This window comes from Ambystoma mexicanum, chromosome 8 (assembly GCF_040938575.1).
Source record: "Ambystoma mexicanum isolate Mex_15411 chromosome 8, UKY_AmexF1_1, whole genome shotgun sequence".
Classification (NCBI taxonomy): domain Eukaryota; kingdom Metazoa; phylum Chordata; class Amphibia; order Caudata; family Ambystomatidae; genus Ambystoma; species Ambystoma mexicanum.
The window spans coordinates 269,529,190-269,548,648 of NC_090929.1; the positions used below are offsets into that span (position 1 = coordinate 269,529,190).

The 19,459-nt window shown below is 45.3% G+C and overlaps 1 protein-coding gene across 3 annotated transcripts in view; it reads left to right on the forward strand.

The window, feature by feature from the left end:
• Positions 1-19,459, forward strand: part of ASTN2 (astrotactin 2) — a 3,972,579-nt gene that overhangs the window by 3,233,021 nt on the left and 720,099 nt on the right. For all 3 annotated transcript variants that reach the window (XM_069609664.1, XM_069609663.1, XM_069609665.1), the window contains one exon: positions 6,028-6,161. In XM_069609664.1, the coding sequence (XP_069465765.1) occupies positions 6,028-6,161 (134 nt within the window). The remainder of the gene's footprint in view (positions 1-6,027; positions 6,162-19,459) is intronic.

Below are 19,459 nucleotides of genomic sequence, written 5' to 3' on the forward strand. Positions count from 1 at the left end.
GTAAATGCTGACACTTCTTGCCACGATTAAAGAGAGCACGGAAAAGGGGTTCCCTTACTGAAGTTCAAGGCAGGGAAATACAAATAACCTGACTCAGACGACACTCTGAAAGGACCTTGGGTTTAAAGTCAAGAGATGGTCTCAGTGCCAGTCTCCCTGGCAGAAAACGGAGGAAGGGTTCTTCACAGAGAAACATACAAAAGAGGGGTTAGTTCTATATGATATTTCTGCATTTTAAAGGTCGAACACAAAAAAGACTGATGTTTTTCGACTGATTTTGTGTGGCCCTTAAAATGCGGAAATGTAACATTCACAACCCCCTGCCCCACGGGAAGGTGATCCCACCACACCCACCCCATTCCACTTGATTTCCTGAAATTCAGGGTTTTTGCCCCCCCACCCCCAAAACTCCCCTTTCATCACTCACTACCCCTTTTCCATCCCAACACACTCCCCCTCCTCTCCCAGACAGTCACACAAACACACACAAGCCCTCCAAATGCCTGAATAACCTAGCACCCCCATACCTTATGGATAAAATTATCAGGAGAACAGCTACCCGCTCTACGAGATCTGCAAACCCATTTATGTTAGAGATTCCTAGGTTCAAACGCTCGACAGCAGGAGGAACCAGTTTCCCTGTTAAAGCGGCACAATGTTGGAACAAATTACCAGTTGACCTCAGACTAGAACAACCCTACCCTATATTCAGACATAAGATACTCAACTGGCTACACACTAATGACACCTAACTGCCGAACTACACTTCTACCTCTCCAGCCCCTACACGACCCTTTGTTCCCTCAAACTACACTGTAGATTGGTTAACTATACACGCATGGTCATCTGTTCTGTCATATTTGCATGCACCATGGATACACGTTAACGTAGACATGTAAGGTTGTATATACATATCTGTATATGTATGTGTGCATATATTGTTACTCACGATAATGCCTCCTTGACTTACCAAGACCATTGCTTCGCATTTAATGTATCTTGTACCTGTATTTTTGCTCCTACTGCAATCACTGCTCTATGTATTGCTACCTTGTACTGTAACTACGTTTTAAGATTTCTTGTTTCTGTTGCACCCGTCTACCTAAGGGCTTGGTGCGCATTACCAAACAAATAAACAAAAAACAAACAAACAAACATCTACCTCAACGCCCTCTCCATTCTCCACCACTAACCTTCCCCCTCCTTTCCTGCACAGACAATGCACACACTCACTCATAAACACTATAAGAAACCTGAGGGTATTCTCCCTCCTATTCCCCATGAGTCCTCTGCTCAGTGGGTCAGGGAACGTCCATTGCTCTTGGATCTCAACCCTGGGGGTGAACAAGCAAGGGAGGATCACATGGATGGAGGGTCCTTGGGCATTGGGGAGAGGGTGCCGGATGGCAAGACATGGTATCCCCGTTTCCTAATATAGAATTACCCTCACTTCCGTCAGCCTTTATGGGCTATGTTCACGCATGCCCTATCTCTCCTTATAAAAGCCCCACCAAGTACTAAGAAGAGAAAGATGCAACTAGGAGCAATGCACACATCCTGTGACCAACGCCACTCTAGAACTGAGACGAAGAAGAGAGGTGTAAGTATAGGCAGTACAGAAGATCGGGCATGTCATATTAAATGGGCTCATTATAGCCAGGCAATTCCAGTTAACAACCCACACATGAGGCCCCTTAATAGGGCTCACATGTATAAAGGAAGAAGAGGCAGCTATGTGAGTAGAGAAGGAGGAGAAGTGGAAGCCGTGTTGGTAGAAGACTATAAGTCGAGAATCCGGCAACACTCCCGGGAGATCTGTAAGAGGGGCTTTGCAGGACCGGAAGCCTTCACAATGGGAGGCAGACAACAGGTGCTGCCGTACAGCAGAGGAACGATAAAAGTCATCCGTGCCCAAGCCCGGGTGCAGCTGGAGCTGCGGAAACCGCTGGGTTCAGAGGGGACGCGGATCGGGGGTGGAGCAGAGCAGAGCAGAGAAACCAGAGTATGTGAGGAGACATGCCAGGCAAACTGGCGGACTGCTCCTTAGCTCCAGACAAGACAAGTGAGAATGGTGGAAGCCACCGTAAGGAGCTGTGAAGAACCGGTAAGTGTCAGAGGACATTGGGGAAACCGGAGCGATTTGAAGGGACTGCAAGTAAGCAAAGGCCCATAAGCACAAGTGAGTACGAATTCTATTGAATACCAAACTAAATGAAAATGGCTTTTTGAATGAAGGCATATCGTATAAAATACCAAACTAAATGGGAAATTTTATTTGATTAAGAACAAGTGTCATTGAGTATCAAACGAGCACTTGGAAGTTAAATTATATCAAGTGGCAAATTGAACAAATACTTAATTATTCGAATTACAAATATGAGGCAGCAGCTTTGTGAACAGAACTACAAGTGGTCAAGTGAACAAATACTTAAGTATTCGAATTACAACACGTGGCAAATTGAATAAATACTTAGGTATTCAAATTACATATGTGAGGAAGATTTGTGATCTTATGGCAATGCAAAGACTGGTGCAGAAAAGGGTTACATTGGCCAAAAGGAAAGACAATTGTAGAAAACCCAAAGCCCAATGCAGAAGAGCCTATTAGGGGCTAAACAAATCCAAGGAGAGACTTATGGTTGCACAACCTGTAATGGGTGGACCATGCGATCTGACAACTGCACCTAGAATGGTGAGTTCTCTATTATAAAGATCACAGTTATACTGAAGCAAACCGAACAGAAGCATAAGGTTCCTGGTTGTGTGACCTGTAATGGGTGGACCGTGTGATATGATAAGTGCGCCTAGACCAGGGAACCTTACATGATGACTAGCAAAGGAAGTAAGTAAGCCACTGAAAACTGTGAACTACTTGATAAGGCAAGCCAGAAGGCAGATCAAGTCGACCAGTTGTTTTCCTACATTGACTATTGAACAAATACCTTTAGAACACATACTATATTGAATACTTGGGGAAGGGAACCCTGAGATGTGAAGGAACGGAGAAGCTCTATCTTGGAGAAGGGAAACCTCAAGATCTTCTTTTTGAACTTGAACTTTATCATAATGAACTTGGGGAAAGCAGCTGAGACTTTACTTTTGAACACTATTTTGGTTAAGAAGAATCCTACACTTTGATTATTTCTAAATTTAAGGGCAAGCATAAGTTTCGGACACAGACCGAACTTTGCTTTGGACTTATAGACACAGACATTCCTTATGCAGGACAAATCCAGACCTTCGGGATAGGGCAAGTTAAGCCTTATACCATCCGGACATTTTTAAAAAATTCTTTTAAACTTGAATTCTGTTGTCTGTGTCATCTCTTGATACCATGTTTGTATCACAACACATACACACTCAAACCTCTAAATACACTAACCTCACTCTGAGTACTTCCCTCATCTGGCTGCGCCTATCACACCCTATGTGCATTCGTGTGTGGCAGGGGCATGAGAGTTCAATTTAGAAAGACCGCCCCGGGTAATCTCTAAGCTGTCTTTCTAAATCATTTTTTTTTCTCGTTTTTGTTAAATCAAGTAAGTCATTCCATACCAAAAGAGGTTACTATACCTAACTCCAGGTGCAAGTGTAGTACGCAAAATACCCATCCAGCAGAGACAGGGCACAGTAACAGTACTGGATGAGCATGAAGGGCTCATACACCCTCAATCAGTAGGGGTGTGGGTAGGCAGTGTGAGAGAGTGTGTGTTTATGTGTTTGTTTCTGATTTTCTCAGGATGTCAGATTAGCATCCCATTGGCTCCAATCTATTTGATTACCTGAAATTTACCATGGAGAGCACTATGGGCAAATTTGATTTATATATCGGGGCCCACTCCCTTGAGTTACAAGGTCCTTTCCAGCAAGCCACCTGGTTCCAATATGGGCTGATCATCTCTCTCTGAAAGCGCTTCTATCTCGAAGCTGTCTAAAACAAGTCAACTAGATGGTTTTAGCTCTGCTCCCCTGCCACCTCCTTCCAGTTGTATTCAGAAATATGTTTCCGTATTAATCTCTCAATATGAATCCCTCAATTCTGTGTGCATGCTAGTTTATAATCTTCAGCTACTCCCCTCATCTTTTAACATGAAGTAGGGGCTCTTCCCTATGAGTCCCATGATTGCAAAGATCGGAGGGAATGTCACTCCTAAACCTATGAAGAGACATTTCTTTTTTAATAGTGGAACTTTGGATGTGAATGTGCAAGTTTAATAACAATCATTACATCCTGTCAATTAGAATGCACAATTGAAGATGCCGAATGTTCATGTGTGATGTGTATTTTCAGAGACAATTATCTTTCACACTTTTTACATTTGTTTCTCACTATGCACCAGGCACATTTTCTATAGGGTACAGGATATGTGTTGTACTGAAACAATTCAAATTGTATTACATTGGTAGGGCCTTCTATGATGGAGACATATATTTCCAAATGAATACATTTTTTATTTAAAATGCACACAAATAACTTTTTTACCAATTTAACAAGAATTAAAAGTCAAATAAATGCTGATTTAGTCCTGCAAATGTTATTGGCGGTGCATGGGAAATGGGCTCTTTTCCATTTTACTGACATAGGAAGTTCAAAATTACTTTGATTCGAAGCAAACATGGTCTGATGGCTAGGGCCTGGAACTAAAACTGTTTGAGCAAGCCTTTCTCTGCCTGTGATGCTTACTTGAAGTAAGTAAAGTCATAACTCGTGATCTGGGGTCCTACTACAGAAATTCCTATGGTTGGGGCTGCAGCTCTTTGCCAAATCCAGTTACTTGTTAAGGCATGCTCCATTTCTAGTTAAATACAGTATTATTCAAAATTAAATTAAATGTATAGCAAGATTTTGTATTCCAATTCACAACAATCTGTCTCTCGGGTGCGCACCCAGTTATTTGCACCTCACATTTTACCTGGGCACCCTTTTCATCATGGTAGGGAGCAAAATGCACAATCCAACATGAAGCATACTTTTGTAAATGGCTTCTTCCTTCCTCTTTCAGAAAGAGTTTCTGTTGTCAGTTCACTTTAAAAACCTATCTGTGCTGCATTTCCTTCCACAGTATGTAGAATGGATGAGTGCCAAACTGAATGCTTTGGAGCAGACCTGATTTTGAATCCAAATAACCCTGCATTTACAGGCAGAGTTTGGCAAAAATGTTGAAAAACCGAATATCCTAAATGAAGGCTGGGATTACTGAACTGTGACTGCCACACCAACACTGAACCTGTTTTCAGGGATTGTGGGGGCCATAGAGGAGTATGGGGTTGAATGACCCGATGAAGGATAACAGATGAGGGGGGAAAGAAATAGCATAACAGATCCAATTCATAAAAAGGTCAGAAAATATAGGGTGAATGGTTCATCATAAAACATTGAATCAGTGGTGTTCCATAAGATCATGGTACTTATCACCTGTGGAATTCGTTATTTTCAAGCTTTTGATGTCACTGATGGCCTTGCTGTGTAAAGGGGATAATGTATATCTAGAGATACAGTTATATCACTGTATTTATTTATTCTACTTGTATTTGCTGAAGAAGACATGTCTCAAACAGAAACACTTACAGAGTAACAGACAGAATGCTAGCAGCTTGGAATCAAGTAGCTTATGCAAGAATGCAAAATTATTGGATTGTTGGTAAATTACTTGGTGAAGATGGGGGGTTGGTGCAGCTCCTAGAAATCTACTCAGACAGAGAGGGGAGATTAAAGGTCTGGGTGGTAGTAATTGCAGCAGTTGGGTAGAGGCACTTAGGTTGGGGTTTGTGTTGAGCATGGGTGCTCCTTGAAAGGGAAGGCTGTGGAGCTTAAAGGCTGCTTTGAGTGAATGGTATGGGCTTTCATCTGGTGATGTCACTCATGAGCTGATAGGGTAAAGGTGATAATGTCTGCCTAGTGATATCAATGATGGCCTGGATATGGAATGCATGAGATCCCATCTGGTGATGTGACTTATGACTTGGGTATGGAACTGATGTCATTGATAACTTCTCATTTTTTTTCTCGCCTTGTTTTTTTTCCAGGCATTGCGCAGTGCTACGATGAGTCTTTACTGGTGCTCAGGAAAAGGGGATGTCATCGAGGACTGGTGCAGGTGTGACCTAACCGCCTTTGATGAGAGTGGTCTTCCAAACTGCAGTCCTCTTCCTCAGCCTGTGTATGTACTAGTTCAGCATTCCTCCTCCTGCTGTAATTGTTGAAGTGATAAGAATCATGACATCAGTCCTGTTATCACACTATCACCTGCCTCCCTTGCATTGTGGCCCCTCTGCTGGGTCACAGCAACCTTCTTGTACAAGCCCCTCCAATGTGGTCTCTGTTCTTCCTCTCTTTCACAGGTAAAGTCTGCATCTGAAATAAACTCTCCCATGACAGAGCCATTCTTTAACTGTCCCCCAGGATCAGGCTTTCTCTAGGATCAGGATCAGAAATATTGAGCTCACAAGAGCAAAGCACTTCATCTTCGTCTTCATGATTTCTCAGTACAAAAAAAGTTGTAGCATAAAATGCTGAAGTGTCTGCCGCTTTTTAGGGCAGGGCTCTGCAACATGCTGCTCTCCAGATGTTTTTGACCATTACTTCAATGATCCTTCACTATGCTGGTGTTGGGTAGGGGTAGTAGGAGTGGTAGTCTAAAACATCTGGGGAGTCAAACTTTGCATAACCCTGCCTTGGGGTCAGTCGACCTGCCAGAACAATGCAAGCCCTTTATTCCAGGTTCTTTCTCTCACATGGATCCCTCTTCCTAGATAATATATGGTCACTCTCTGTGCCCATTCACCTCTATTACCGAGTTCTTCTATGTGTGTCCTTCCCCTCCCTTAGAATCATTCTGGCCATGATGCAGTTGTCTTGAGTCCAGAGCATGCTTTCACCCATCACACTTTCTCCTCAGAGTCTCCATGTGAGTTATATTTCAAATATAGACATCAAGCTCCTGTCTCTTTCGGCAGTCACAATAGCCTCTCTATCGAGGGCCAATCAGCTCCTCTCCGCCCGTATCCCGTCTGCCTCACAACACAAAGGCCCCTGACATTTATTTTCAGGGTGAATTTGAGATAGCATAATATAGATACATTTTTCATTTTAGAGATTTGCATTGAATTTTACAGATCTAATCATTGGAAATCACAATCTTTACTATACAGAGTAGCCTTTGAAAACAACATTCAATGACTATGTAAAGTAAATCAACATCTACACATTTATTCATATAAAACGTGTTTGAGGGGAACACTGATCAGAGAGATAGTGGGAGGACAGTAATGCCTAAATTTAGCATCAAATCTCCTTAAGCATGTTGTTGTCTATCATAAGTAAGACTCGTAGTTTTATGGTATTTATTTTTCCATAATTTCAATCTGTATTTCTTCATATTGATTTATTTATTTGTCAAATAAAAAGCTAAGTTGCAACCAGTATATTTCTGCATTTATTCAAATGAAACAAAATGCAAATGTTAAAATACACACACATCCATACAGGACAAAAATTGAATTTGGCTATTCCACATCAATATCAGTTCATTTTTTACCATAACAGCAACTGATTGCTGATGACCTAAGATATAGATTGTCAGCAATTTGAATATTTTTCATATGAATTGTACACACTCCAGGCTGCCAGGTTGTGGCATGCAATGGATGATTACCAGCATAGGTAACCAAGCAGAACAAGTGCTTTTCCATTTTTTCAATTCTTATAAATAAATACAGACGGAAGATTAATTCCTGTCTTTATTTGTGTGTAAAAATCAGTAAAAACGGAAAACAGGGAGCCTTAATCATAAGTGCTTAACTCTCATGCTTCACTGTTCCAATGCGAGTCTGTCTCTGAGCATGTGCCCTGCTCAGTGCTATCCTCTTACACTTCTCTTCAAGTGAAAGTTTACTCCCCTTGCCAAGGCGCTTTCCAATGTTAAACCCACACACGTTTCTTTCCCAGTGCCAGACTGTCATATTGGCTTTCCACTTTTCCTGGTACTGGACTAAATTGACGTCCGCCACAGACTCATTAAGGGGTAAAGGTTCACTTTTCCAGGGTCAATGGTCCTCATAACGGGTCCGGCGGTAACCCTGCCGGTGCTACTGCTGGGTTGCCGCCAGAGCCGTAACTATTTACCAGCGACTGACTTCCCGGTGCCACTGGGAGATTACAACCCCTACGGCCCGGAAAGTCAGGCGCTGGTAAAGTCCCCATTCCCATAGAATCCCAATCGACTCTATGGGAGTGGGTACACAGAAGCACCGGCACCATTGCTAACGGTGCCGGTGCTTCAGTGAATGGTCTGCCTACCATGGCCGCTGTGCCCGACAGGGTCAGATCTGTCAGGCACAGGGGCTCCGGCAGGCAGACCTGTAATATGCCGGTGTTTAAAGATGTGAAGGCAGGCGCTCTGTTACCAGTATTTAGCTTCTCCTCCTAACGCGCGTTTTCATGACTTCATCAATCTTCAGGGAGGCTGAGTTTCTTAGTTTTTTCAGGCGGGTCTGCATTTCTGTTTCAGGTGTGAGAAGTTAATTAGCTCTGAGGATTCTGGTGCTTGTATTTTTCGCACTGGATTTTGCAGGCAGGTGACTGGAAACAATTCCCTCCATAGCACAAATCTTCCCCTTGATGGGGGCAGAGGGAAAGCCATGGTTGTGGCTTTCCAATGTAAGGCATGATGGCCCTGCTGCACTGCCTTGTGAGCCCGGGACTCCTGGAACAATGTTGAAAGATGTGAAGGCAGGCGCGCTGTTACCAGTCTTTAGCTTCTCCTCCTAACGCGCGTTTTCATGACTACATCAATCTTCAGGGAGGCTGAGTTTCTTAGTTTTTTCTGGCGGGTCTGCATTTCTGTTTCAGGTGTGACAAGTTAATTAGCTCTGAGGATTCTGGTACTTGTATTTTTAGCACTGGATTTTGCTGGCAGGTGACTGGAAACAACTCCCTCCAAAGCACAAATCTTCCCCTTGATGGGGGGAGGGGGAAAGCCATGGTTGTGGCTTCCCAATGTAAGGCATGATGGCCCTGCTGCACTGCCTTGTGAGCCCGGGACTCCTGGAACAATGTTTAAAGATGTGAAGGCAGGCGCTCTGTTACCAGTCTTTAGCTTCTCCTCCTAACGCGCATTTTCATGACTTCATCAATCTTCAGGGAGGCTGAGTTTCTTAGTTTTTTCAGGCGGGTCTGCATTTCTGTTTCAGGTGTGACAAGTTAATTAGCTCTGAGGATTCTGGTGCTTGTATTTTTCGCACTGGATTTTGCTGGCAGGTGACTGGAAACAATTCCCTCCATAGCACAAATCTTCCCCTTGATGGGGGCAGAGGGAAAGCCATGGTTGTGGCTTTCCAATGTAAGGCATGATGGCCCTGCTGCACTGCCTTGTGAGCCCGGGACTCCTGGAACAATGTTGAAAGATGTGAAGGCAGGCGCTCTGTTACCAGTCTTTAGCTTCTCCTCCTAACGCGCGTTTTCATGACTTCATCAATCTTCAGGGAGGCTGAGTTTCTTAGTTTTTTCTGGCGGGTCTGCATTTCTGTTTCAGGTGTGACAAGTTAATTAGCTCTGAGGATTCTGGTACTTGTATTTTTAGCACTGGATTTTGCTGGCAGGTGACTGGAAACAACTCCCTCCAAAGCACAAATCTTCCCCTTGATGGGGGGAGGGGGAAAGCCATGGTTGTGGCTTTCCAATGTAAGGCATGATGGCCCTGCTGCACTGCCTTGTGAGCCCGGGACTCCTGGAACAATGTTGAAAGATGTGAAGGCAGGCGCTCTGTTACCAGTCTTTAGCTTCTCCTCCTAACGCGCGTTTTCATGACTTCATCAATCTTCAGGGAGGCTGAGTTTCTTGGTTTTTCAGGCGGGTCTGCATTTCTGTTTCAGGTGTGACAAGTTAATTAGCTCTGAGGATTCTGGTACTTGTATTTTTCGCACTGGATTTTGCTGGCAGGTGACTGGAAACAACTCCCTCCATAGCACAAATCTTCCCCTTGATGGGGGGAGGGGGAAAGCCATGGTTGTGGTTTTCCAATGTAAGGCATGATGGCCCTGCTACACTGCCTTGTGAGCCCGGGACTCCTGGAACAATGTTTAAAGATGTGAAGGCAGGCGCTCTGTTACCAGTCTTTAGCTTCTCCTCCTAACGCGCGCTTTCATGACTTCATCAATCTCCAGGGAGGCTGAGTTTTTTAGTTTTTTCAGGCGGGTCTGCATTTCTGTTTCAGGTGTGACAAGTTAATTAGCTCTGAGGATTCTGGTAATTGTATTTTTCGCACTGGATTTTTCTGGTAGGTGAATGGAAACAACTCCCTCCATAGCACAAATCTTCCCCTTAATGGGGGGAGGGGGAAAGCCATGGTTGTAGCTTTCCAATGTAAGGCATGATGGCCCTGCTGCACTGCCTTGTGAGCCCGGGACTCCTGGAACAATGTTTAAAGATGTGAAGGCAGGCGCTCTGTTACCAGTCTTTAGCTTCTCCTCCTAACGCGCGTTTTCATGACTTCATCAATCTTCAGAGAGGCTGAGTTTCTTAGTTTTTTCAGGCGGGTCTGCATTTCTGTTTCAGGTGTGACAAGTTAATTAGCTCTGAGGATTCTGGTACTTGTATTTTTCACTCTGGATTTTGCTGGCAGGTGACTGGAAACAACTCCCTCCATAGCACAAATCTTCCCCTTGATGGGGGGGAAGGGGAAAGCCATGGTTGTGGCTTTCCAATGTAAGGCATGATGGCCCTGCTGCACTGCCTTGTGAGCCTGGGACTCCTGGAACAATGTTTAACGATGTGAAGGCAGGCGCTCTGTTACCAGTCTTTAGCTTCTCCTCCTAACGCGTGTTTTCATGACTTCATCAATCTTCAGGGAGGCTGAGTTTCTTAGTTTTTTCAGGCGGGTCTGCATTTCTGTTTCAGGTGTGACAAGTTAATTAGCTCTGAGGTTTCTGGTGCTTGTATTTTTCGCACTGGATTTTGCTGGCAGGTGACTGGAAACAATTCCCTCCATAGCACAAATCTTCCCCTTGATGGGGGCAGAGGGAAAGCCATGGTTGTGGCTTTCCAATGTAAGGCATGATGGCCCTGCTGCACTGCCTTGTGAGCCCGGGACTCCTGGAACAATGTTGAAAGATGTGAAGGCAGGCGCTCTGTTACCAGTCTTTAGCTTCTCCTCCTAACGCCGTTTTCATGACTTCATCAATCTTCAGGGAGGCTGAGTTTCTTAGTTTTTTCTGGCGGGTCTCCATTTCTGTTTCAGGTGTGACAAGTTAATTAGCTCTGAGGATTCTGGTACTTGTATTTTTAGCACTGGATTTTGCTGGCAGGTGACTGGAAACAACTCCCTCCATAGCACAAACCTTCCCCTTGATGGGGGGAGGGGGAAAGCCATGGTTGTGGCTTTCCAATGTAAGGCATGATGGCCCTGCTGCATTGCCTTGTGAGCCCGGGACTCCTGGAACAATGTTTAAAGATGTGAAGGCAGGCGCTCTGTTACCAGTCTTTAGCTTCTCCTCCTAACGCGCATTTTCATGACTTCATCAATCTTCAGTGAGGCTGAGTTTCTTAGTTTTTCAGGCGGGTCTGCATTTCTGTTTCAGGTGTGACAAGTTAATTAGCTCTGAGGATTCTGGTACTTGTATTTTTCGCACTGGATATTGCTGGCAGGTGACTGGAAACAACTCCCTCCATAGCACAAATCTTCCCCTTGATGGGGGGAGGGGGAAAGCCATGGTTGTGGCTTTCCAATGTAAGGCATGATGTCCCTGCTGCACTGCCTTGTGAGCCCGGGACTCCTGGAACAATGTTTAAATATGTGAAGGCAGGCGCTCTGTTACCAGTCTTTAGCTTCTCCTCCTAACGCGCGTTTTCATGACTTCATCAATCTTCAGGGAGGCTGAATTTCTTAGTTTTTTCAGGCGGGTATGCATTTCTGTTTCAGGTGTGGCAAGTTAATTAGCTCTGAGGATTCTGGTAATTGTATTTTTCACACTGGATTTTGCTGGCAGGTGAATGGAAACAACTCCCTCCATAGCACAAATCTTCCCCTTAATGGGGGGAGGGGGAAAGCCATGGTTGTAGCTTTCCAATGTAAGACATGATGGCCCTGCTGCACTGCCTTGTGAGCCCGGGACTCCTGGAACAATGTTTAACGATGTGAAGGCAGGCGCTCTGTTACCAGTCTTTAGCTTCTCCTCCTAACGCGCATTTTCATGACTTCATCAATCTTCAGGGAGGCTGAGTTTCTTAGTTTTTTCAGGCGGGTCTGCATTTCTGTTTCAGGTGTGACAAGTTAATTAGCTCTGAGGATTCTGGTAATTGTATTTTTCGCACTGGATTTTGCTGGCAGGTGAATGGAAACAATTCCCTCCATAGCACAAATCTTCCCCTTGATGGGGGCAGAGGGAAAGCCATGGTTGTGGCTTTCCAATGTAAGGCATGATGGCCCTGCTGCACTGCCTTGTGAGCCCGGGACTCCTGGAACAATGTTGAAAGATGTGAAGGTAGGCGCTCTGTTACCAGTCTTTAGCTTCTCCTCCTAACGCCCGTTTTCATGACTTCATCAATCTTCAGGGAGGCTGAGTTTCTTAGTTTTTTCTGGCGGGTCTCCATTTCTGTTTCAGGTGTGACAAGTTAATTAGCTCTGAGGATTCTGGTACTTGTATTTTTAGCACTGGATTTTGCTGGCAGGTGACTGGAAACAACTCCCTCCATAGCACAAATATTCCCCTTGATGGGGGGAGGGGGAAAGCCATGGTTGTGGCTTTCCTATTTTTTATGGGAGTGGGGACACAGAAGCACCAGCACCATTGCTAACGGTGCCGGTGCTTCTGTGAACGGTCTGCCTACCATGGCCGCTGTGCCCGGCAGGGTCAGATCTGTCAGGCACAGTGGCTCCAGCAGGCAGACCTGTAATATGCCAGTCTGGAAACAACGGTGCGGTAAGCTTACAGGCACCTTTGTTTCTTGACTAGCAGGGTCATAATGAGGCCCAATGTGTCTAGTGCTAGCTTCTCACATGTATCTCCATTTACGGCCAGTCGTTTCCTCTATGCAGAGCTGTTCAGTGGTAAAGTACCACACTTCTCCCTCTTACACGCTACCTTTTTTTCACAGCAGTGAGCCTTTCAAATCTAAGCTGTCACACTAATTAGCCCTACGTCCCTCTTCCTCATCCAAGGCTGTAATTGTTGAGGCATCTAACTTCGATGCGAGTCAATTCTCTAATATAAACACAAATGCGGCATCCACGATAGTACATATGACAAGCAGATATCCAATCGGGATCGAATTGAAGGTTGATGCAGTTCGAAGCCATGCTCTAGCAGTGTGGACCGTTGAGACCACAACGTTCGATTTGACGGTCAAGGTTTGACAACAGACAGGCTTATATCAGGAAGCACAAGGTAAGTTGGTTTGATGTTGTGCTCGAAGGTCCCGGTTCAGGAAGAACACCAATGTTGGTTCAACTGGATGAGTGACGAAATGGCCCGAGGTTCAAATGGCGGTTCAAGTGTTGTAGGTGCAGCGATCCTTCTTTGTTCGCACACAGGCAGCGCCGTGCTTCAGCTGGCATGGTGCGGCAGCAAACAGTTTTGCACATGTGGGACAGTGGTTCAAAGGCTGGCGATTGTCAAATCAGCTCTGGTGGGTTCTATTGGTTCAATTGGTGTTGAACGGGGTAGAATCACTGTTCACAGCATTTGAGGACATAATTGCAGAGATCACGGCTATCTTGGCTCTCAGGTACTGTGAGTCCCACAACTGGATCTCAGTGGCAACAACAGTCCCTGTTCTCCGGCTCCCAAACAGGGGGGAGGCTGGCATACTCCTTCAGGAGTCCTTCAGTATGCTGAGGTCCTGGTACCAGTGTCAATGGCAGAGAGGCAGGTCTTGCTCCAGCAGCAGGTCACCCCCAATGTGCCCTTCACATGGTTAGGGAGCAGTGCTTGCCTCTGCATTGAACTACCTATCCTTACCTCAAAACTGGATGACTTTCAAAAGAACTGCTCTCCCAACAGGGTCCAAACAATATCTTCTTTAAGGGCTGATGTCCAGAGAGGAATTAGAGAAGGAGTGGGAACTCCTTCTTTTTAAGGCAAAAAATCCTACAAGTGATTGTTCATAAGCAAGCCCAGTTTAAGGGTCCAATCCCTATCCTAGAAACAAGTGGACTTTGCCTCCTGACATCATACCCAAAATGGGTTGTGTTAAAGGGAGTGGAGGGGACAGGAAGCAAGAGATATATAGAGAGAAAACAAGATGATGAAATCTTCCCCCAGCTGGTCTGAGCTACCCTTGTCTACACTAACTCTGCCCCCTTTCTTTGTCAATAACATCAAAGGTCCTTTTGGTATGCATTACCCTGGTGTGAGGCTAATTCGTGTGCCTTTTGATTCATGTTTTCCTTGGCCAGATTTTGCTTGGAGGCTGGCTCACTGGAGAGAGGCGTTACCCTACCTCACAAAGGATCAAAGGAGAGGCATGGCCATCCAGTCTCCTGCCCTGTCACTTGGTAGATTCAGACTCTCTATGCAGAATACATATTACCCTTCCATAGCTGAGCTGGGCTCAAAGTGCTGACACATGTATGATATCAAATTGATGTGGCTTGGATAATTATGAGAGATAATAGCCACCATACCCTAAACCCAGGTATGACTCATATTGAAAGTTTACAACTGCAACAAGGTTATTAACTCTCATAATTATATGGTTTTGGGAAGCATGTCTTAAATGCAGACGTTGGCCTTCAAAGCACCTGTCAAGAAGGCACCTGTGATGCCTGGATCTGGTTTGTTCCAGGTGCTGCAGATCAGGGTACTGAACAAGCAGGGCACAGGTGTTGCTATACATTTGGCTTGGAGTTTATGGTAATGGAGACCTGGTTAGCAGATCACCCTTTCTGGGATGGAATTACCTGCATCATTTTATTAATGAATACAAATTAAAAAAAGCCAGGGCTTCTACATCCTTGCCAGACGACAATTCCTCACAGCCTGACAATGCATTGAAATGCCTAATTCGTCAGCCTACAGCAAAGTCAGTAGTGTTGTAGGCTTTGAAGAGAAGGTCTAATAATCCCTCAGCTAATAATCCCTCAGCTAATTTACTTTTCCCTCAACAACAACAAGGAAGTTAAGCAAACGCCTTTGGCAAGAAACCCAGTGAAGGACGCTAATGCCTTAACCATCATGGCCAGATAATAACAGAGAAAGACATTTGTCACCTAATAATGCTCTTGCTAGATCATATTCAGGCGGATAAGCATGGATAAGCACTTGACATACCTAAGGAGGGAGAATAAACCCCCATCCACACCATAAATATTGCTGGAGTCTAGTGGTATTGAAACCTTGGTATGCAGAGCCCCTCACCTGCCTCCATTTGAGTGAAATTATTGTTCCTGGGCTTCCTCAATGTCATTACTGCTTATGTGTCCAATTAAATGCATACGAAGAGTGAGAAACATACAGGCAGCCAGCCTACTCGTCCATGTGAAGGGCAAACCCATAAGAAGAGTGAGAGACATTCAGGTAACCAGCCTACTTGTCCCAGTGAAGGACCATATAACATGAAGGGTGAGAATCATCCAGGGACTCAGCCTACTCGTCCCAGTGAATGCCTAAATTATGAAAAGAGTGAAACTGGTCACTGGGTACATTACACAGATCCCAGTGAGGAGCAAATTAAACAGAAGATAATAATAAATGAGACAATAGGAGATAAACACTGGGTGAAACTGATATCAGAAGGAGAAAGATTACTAACTACAACTGGGAAGAATGGAGTGAAAGCCTATTCAAGAGCCAAGACACCTAGATCGAGGACTTGGAAAAGCAAAGGGAAAACCAATAAACGGAAGTGATAAAGTCCCATTAGAGAATTGCATAAACTGATAAAAAAGGAATAGTTAGAAGATATTTGAAGATCCTGTACTAACAAGGACTTTACGGAAAAACATCCCAGGAGAAGGGAGCCATTCTCCTGGTCTTGTAGTGGTAGGGTCAGCATAGACTAGTTTTTGGACAGAGGACTTCAAAATGGACGACAAGCACCCTAGTTTAGTTGCATTAGGTAGGGGAACCCTTAGATTACGATTTAGATTACGGAAAGTAAGGCATTTTTCTTATTATCTATAATAAATACTTCATGAAATGGCAAACCTTAGTCTGTCTCTTTCTTCTTACCTACCACAATACTTCCTTCATGAAGTGGTCTTTGATATTTAATTTACTCTTTAATATACTCACATGGTCAACTTACCTGTCTCTTACACAAATCCTAATTCTGAGGCTGAAAGTTCTCTGGACATCAACAAGGTGCTACATGGTTAACCTGATTGATGTAAGGGGGCCATGAGGCGATAGGGTATGGGGTCTCTGAGTATCTGGATTTCAGATGGGTCCTCCTGACATACTTGGAGAAAACTGCCCCTTCCGACTATATCCTTTGGAGCTTCGAGAAAGGGTAAGAAGACGTCCCCTCTCCCGATCAGCCAGTGGATAAAGGATACTATCTCTCTTGCCTACACCATCTTAGAGGTCCTCTTTCCTGGGGGAATACAGGCTTACTTCAAGGGGTATCCCTGGTGCTTGGACAGAGGCTTGGAGGGGTTCCCTCCAATAAATAAACAGAGCGGTCACGTGTTCCACCTCCAGAACCTTTGTACATTACTATAGGCTCCACTAACCAGGGGCTGTCAATCACTGCTTCAGGACAGCAGTTTTTCAGGCTACACTGCTTGAGCACTATGATTTACAATAAATACCACAATAGGCTTCCCAGTAGTATCTGAAACGCGCCACTAAGGTTGTCTGCTGATCCCATCTACTGTTTCTGATAAACTTCACAAGTAAGCACGCGGAAGAAGGAATTGGCGGTAATGCTCTGATTACTTACCGGAAATATTCATGACTTCTAGCCCTACACTTACTCATTAAAGTACTTACACTCTCCTTTCTCCCTTGTTGACAGATCATCCCTGTCCTTGGGAATAACAGGTGGGCAGTGTGATGATTTAGGGGTTTGAGGCCTCCACATATAAGTAGTCTGATGAGAAAGGGTAGGATTAGGAGTTATGAAGATGACCGGTAAGTAATAAAGAGCATTCCTTCCAGGGTCTGTCTGTCTCTCAACCACATGTCAACCTCTAAGCAATCACATTTCTCTCTCTCTCTCTCTCTCTCTCTCTCTCTCTCTCTCTCTCTCTCTCTCTCTCTCCCTCTCTTTCTCTCTCTCTCTCTCTCTCTCCCTCTCTCTCTCTCTCCAAGGTCTGCATTTTAGCTTAGAGCTATTCAGTCCGTTAGACTCCTCTGTCAAATGTCACTGTGGGCCTCGCCACGAGTTTGGGCTGAGCCCTTAAATGCAGCAGTAACGGTATTACTGCTGTTTTTGAGGTCTGGCCAAATCACAAGTTGGGCGGAAAAATGGCATTTTTACCTCCAGCTATTTGCTGGACGTAAACATTGCCATTTTTGGGCCGGTTTTGCCCGTTTTTCGTGCTATTACTGATGGCGCAAATGCCACCGGCGGTAATAGTGCTTCCCAACCCCATTGAGTCCTGGACCCAATGCGGAATGGGCACTAACTGCCCAACCGCTACTTGTGAACCGGCCCTAATAGCACCGGACCAAGTGGCGGTAACGTTATTTGTGCTGGCGGTATCCTAGCGGTATTACAGCCGGCATACTGCCAGACTCATGATGAGGCCCTTTGTCTCCAAACACGCACTTTGTCTCTACCCATTGTTTGCCTGTCCCATTCCTTTCTCCGTAATGTCAGTCTTTCACATAGCATAAAGCTGTCCAGTGCTTGATTCACTAGGTGTCGTCACTTCTCCCGAGGGGGGTGCCCCTTCTCATCAAACTAGGGAGGTGAGGCTGCTACAGAATAGTCCCCCTAGGGGTGGTTTAATGGGGCTGGACCTCATGGAGTGGGACTCCCCTATTGTGGATAAGGACGACCACCTGGGTGAAAGACGGCACAACACCTGAACCCAAACCTGCCCGAAACCTCTAGCACTCTTTTGCTCCCTGCCCCTTCTGACTGACACAGCCATGTGCTATTGCAATATCAGGTCAGTTTCACCAAATGAAATGAGGAAGATCATCCATGATGTAAAATGTAACATCATGTCAGTTTCATCAACTGAGATGAAGAAGATCGTCCGAAAAGCAAAAGTCAAACCCAAAACCCAAATGCAAGTACTGAGAAGAGGTGGCCCCAAGGAGACATGAAGAGTGACTCACGGAACAAGAGAAACCATTCTAGTGCTCCACAGGGGAGTGGTCACCAAAGCAACATAAAACAGATGACAGACTCAGTGACAGGGAGAACTGTTCTGGATGTGGGCCAGCTGAGAAAGAAAGCGGCAGGGGAGACAGTCCAGCTCAGGAGAGTTAAAGGTGGAGCAGAGAAAACTCCAAGGAAGCCGAAAGCAGTCATCCGCAGGAGACGAGAAGCAGGCAGCGAGAGGCCTTACCCTGGTGGTATGGAGCTGGTCCTGGACATGGCTGAAGGCTGAGAAGCGGTAGCGCGACCTGGAGAAGGTAGACTGCGTCATCCTGCAAAAGCGCCTACATCGTCGTCGGACAGAATCTAAGAACCTGGAGCAGCAGCAACAGAGACAAGGAAGGAGGCCCGGCCAACACTCCTGAATAAAGCAAGACCCCAGGAAGAACCGGCACAGCATCCTGAAGCCAGCAGAGGTAACGGGTGTAACGCGCAAACTGGTAGGGGCATAAAACCTGAAAGTAAATACACATTATTTAGAAATACTGAGTGCAAGTTAACTGAAATTGATCATACGAGTAATCCCCCTCGTGGAAATACTTGGCAGGAGAGTGAGCCAAGGGGGCCTGGCGAAAAGGGGAGGAAGGAAAGGGTTTGAAACCAAGCAAGATAAGGTTCTGGCACCCAAAGCAAAACCAAGCAAGCATCAGAGGCAGTCGCCCTCAAGACAATGGATGAGTCCACTTCTGCCAGGGAAGGGTCTGGGACCCTGTCCACAATCACAGGGGTGAAGAAGAGCCCACTGGCCACCAGGAAAGGGTCTGGGACCCTATCCAGAAACTCAGCGGGGAAGAAGAGCCCACTGATATGATATATGATATGGCATTTATAACGCGCCTGTACATAAGTGTTTATAGGCACGACAAGACAAGGAGGGGAAACAGAGGGAGGACAAAACAACGATCTTACTAGGCCTTGTGCCATTCAGATAAAGCAAGTGCAGGGAAGTGGAAGTGGAAGGGGAAAGTGCAAGAAAGTGGAAGGGGAGAAGTGTCATGGGGATGGGGAGAGAAGTGCAGGTAACTCAATAAGTGCAGCCAGCGAGTGTCTCATAATCCATGCATCCATGCATCCATGCATCCATCAACATCGATGGAAATCTGATCAAAGTGGCTAAAGAAATCAAAACCTTGGGGGTATACTTAGACTCCACCCTCTCTCTCAAAAAGCAAGTGAATACCATTGCTT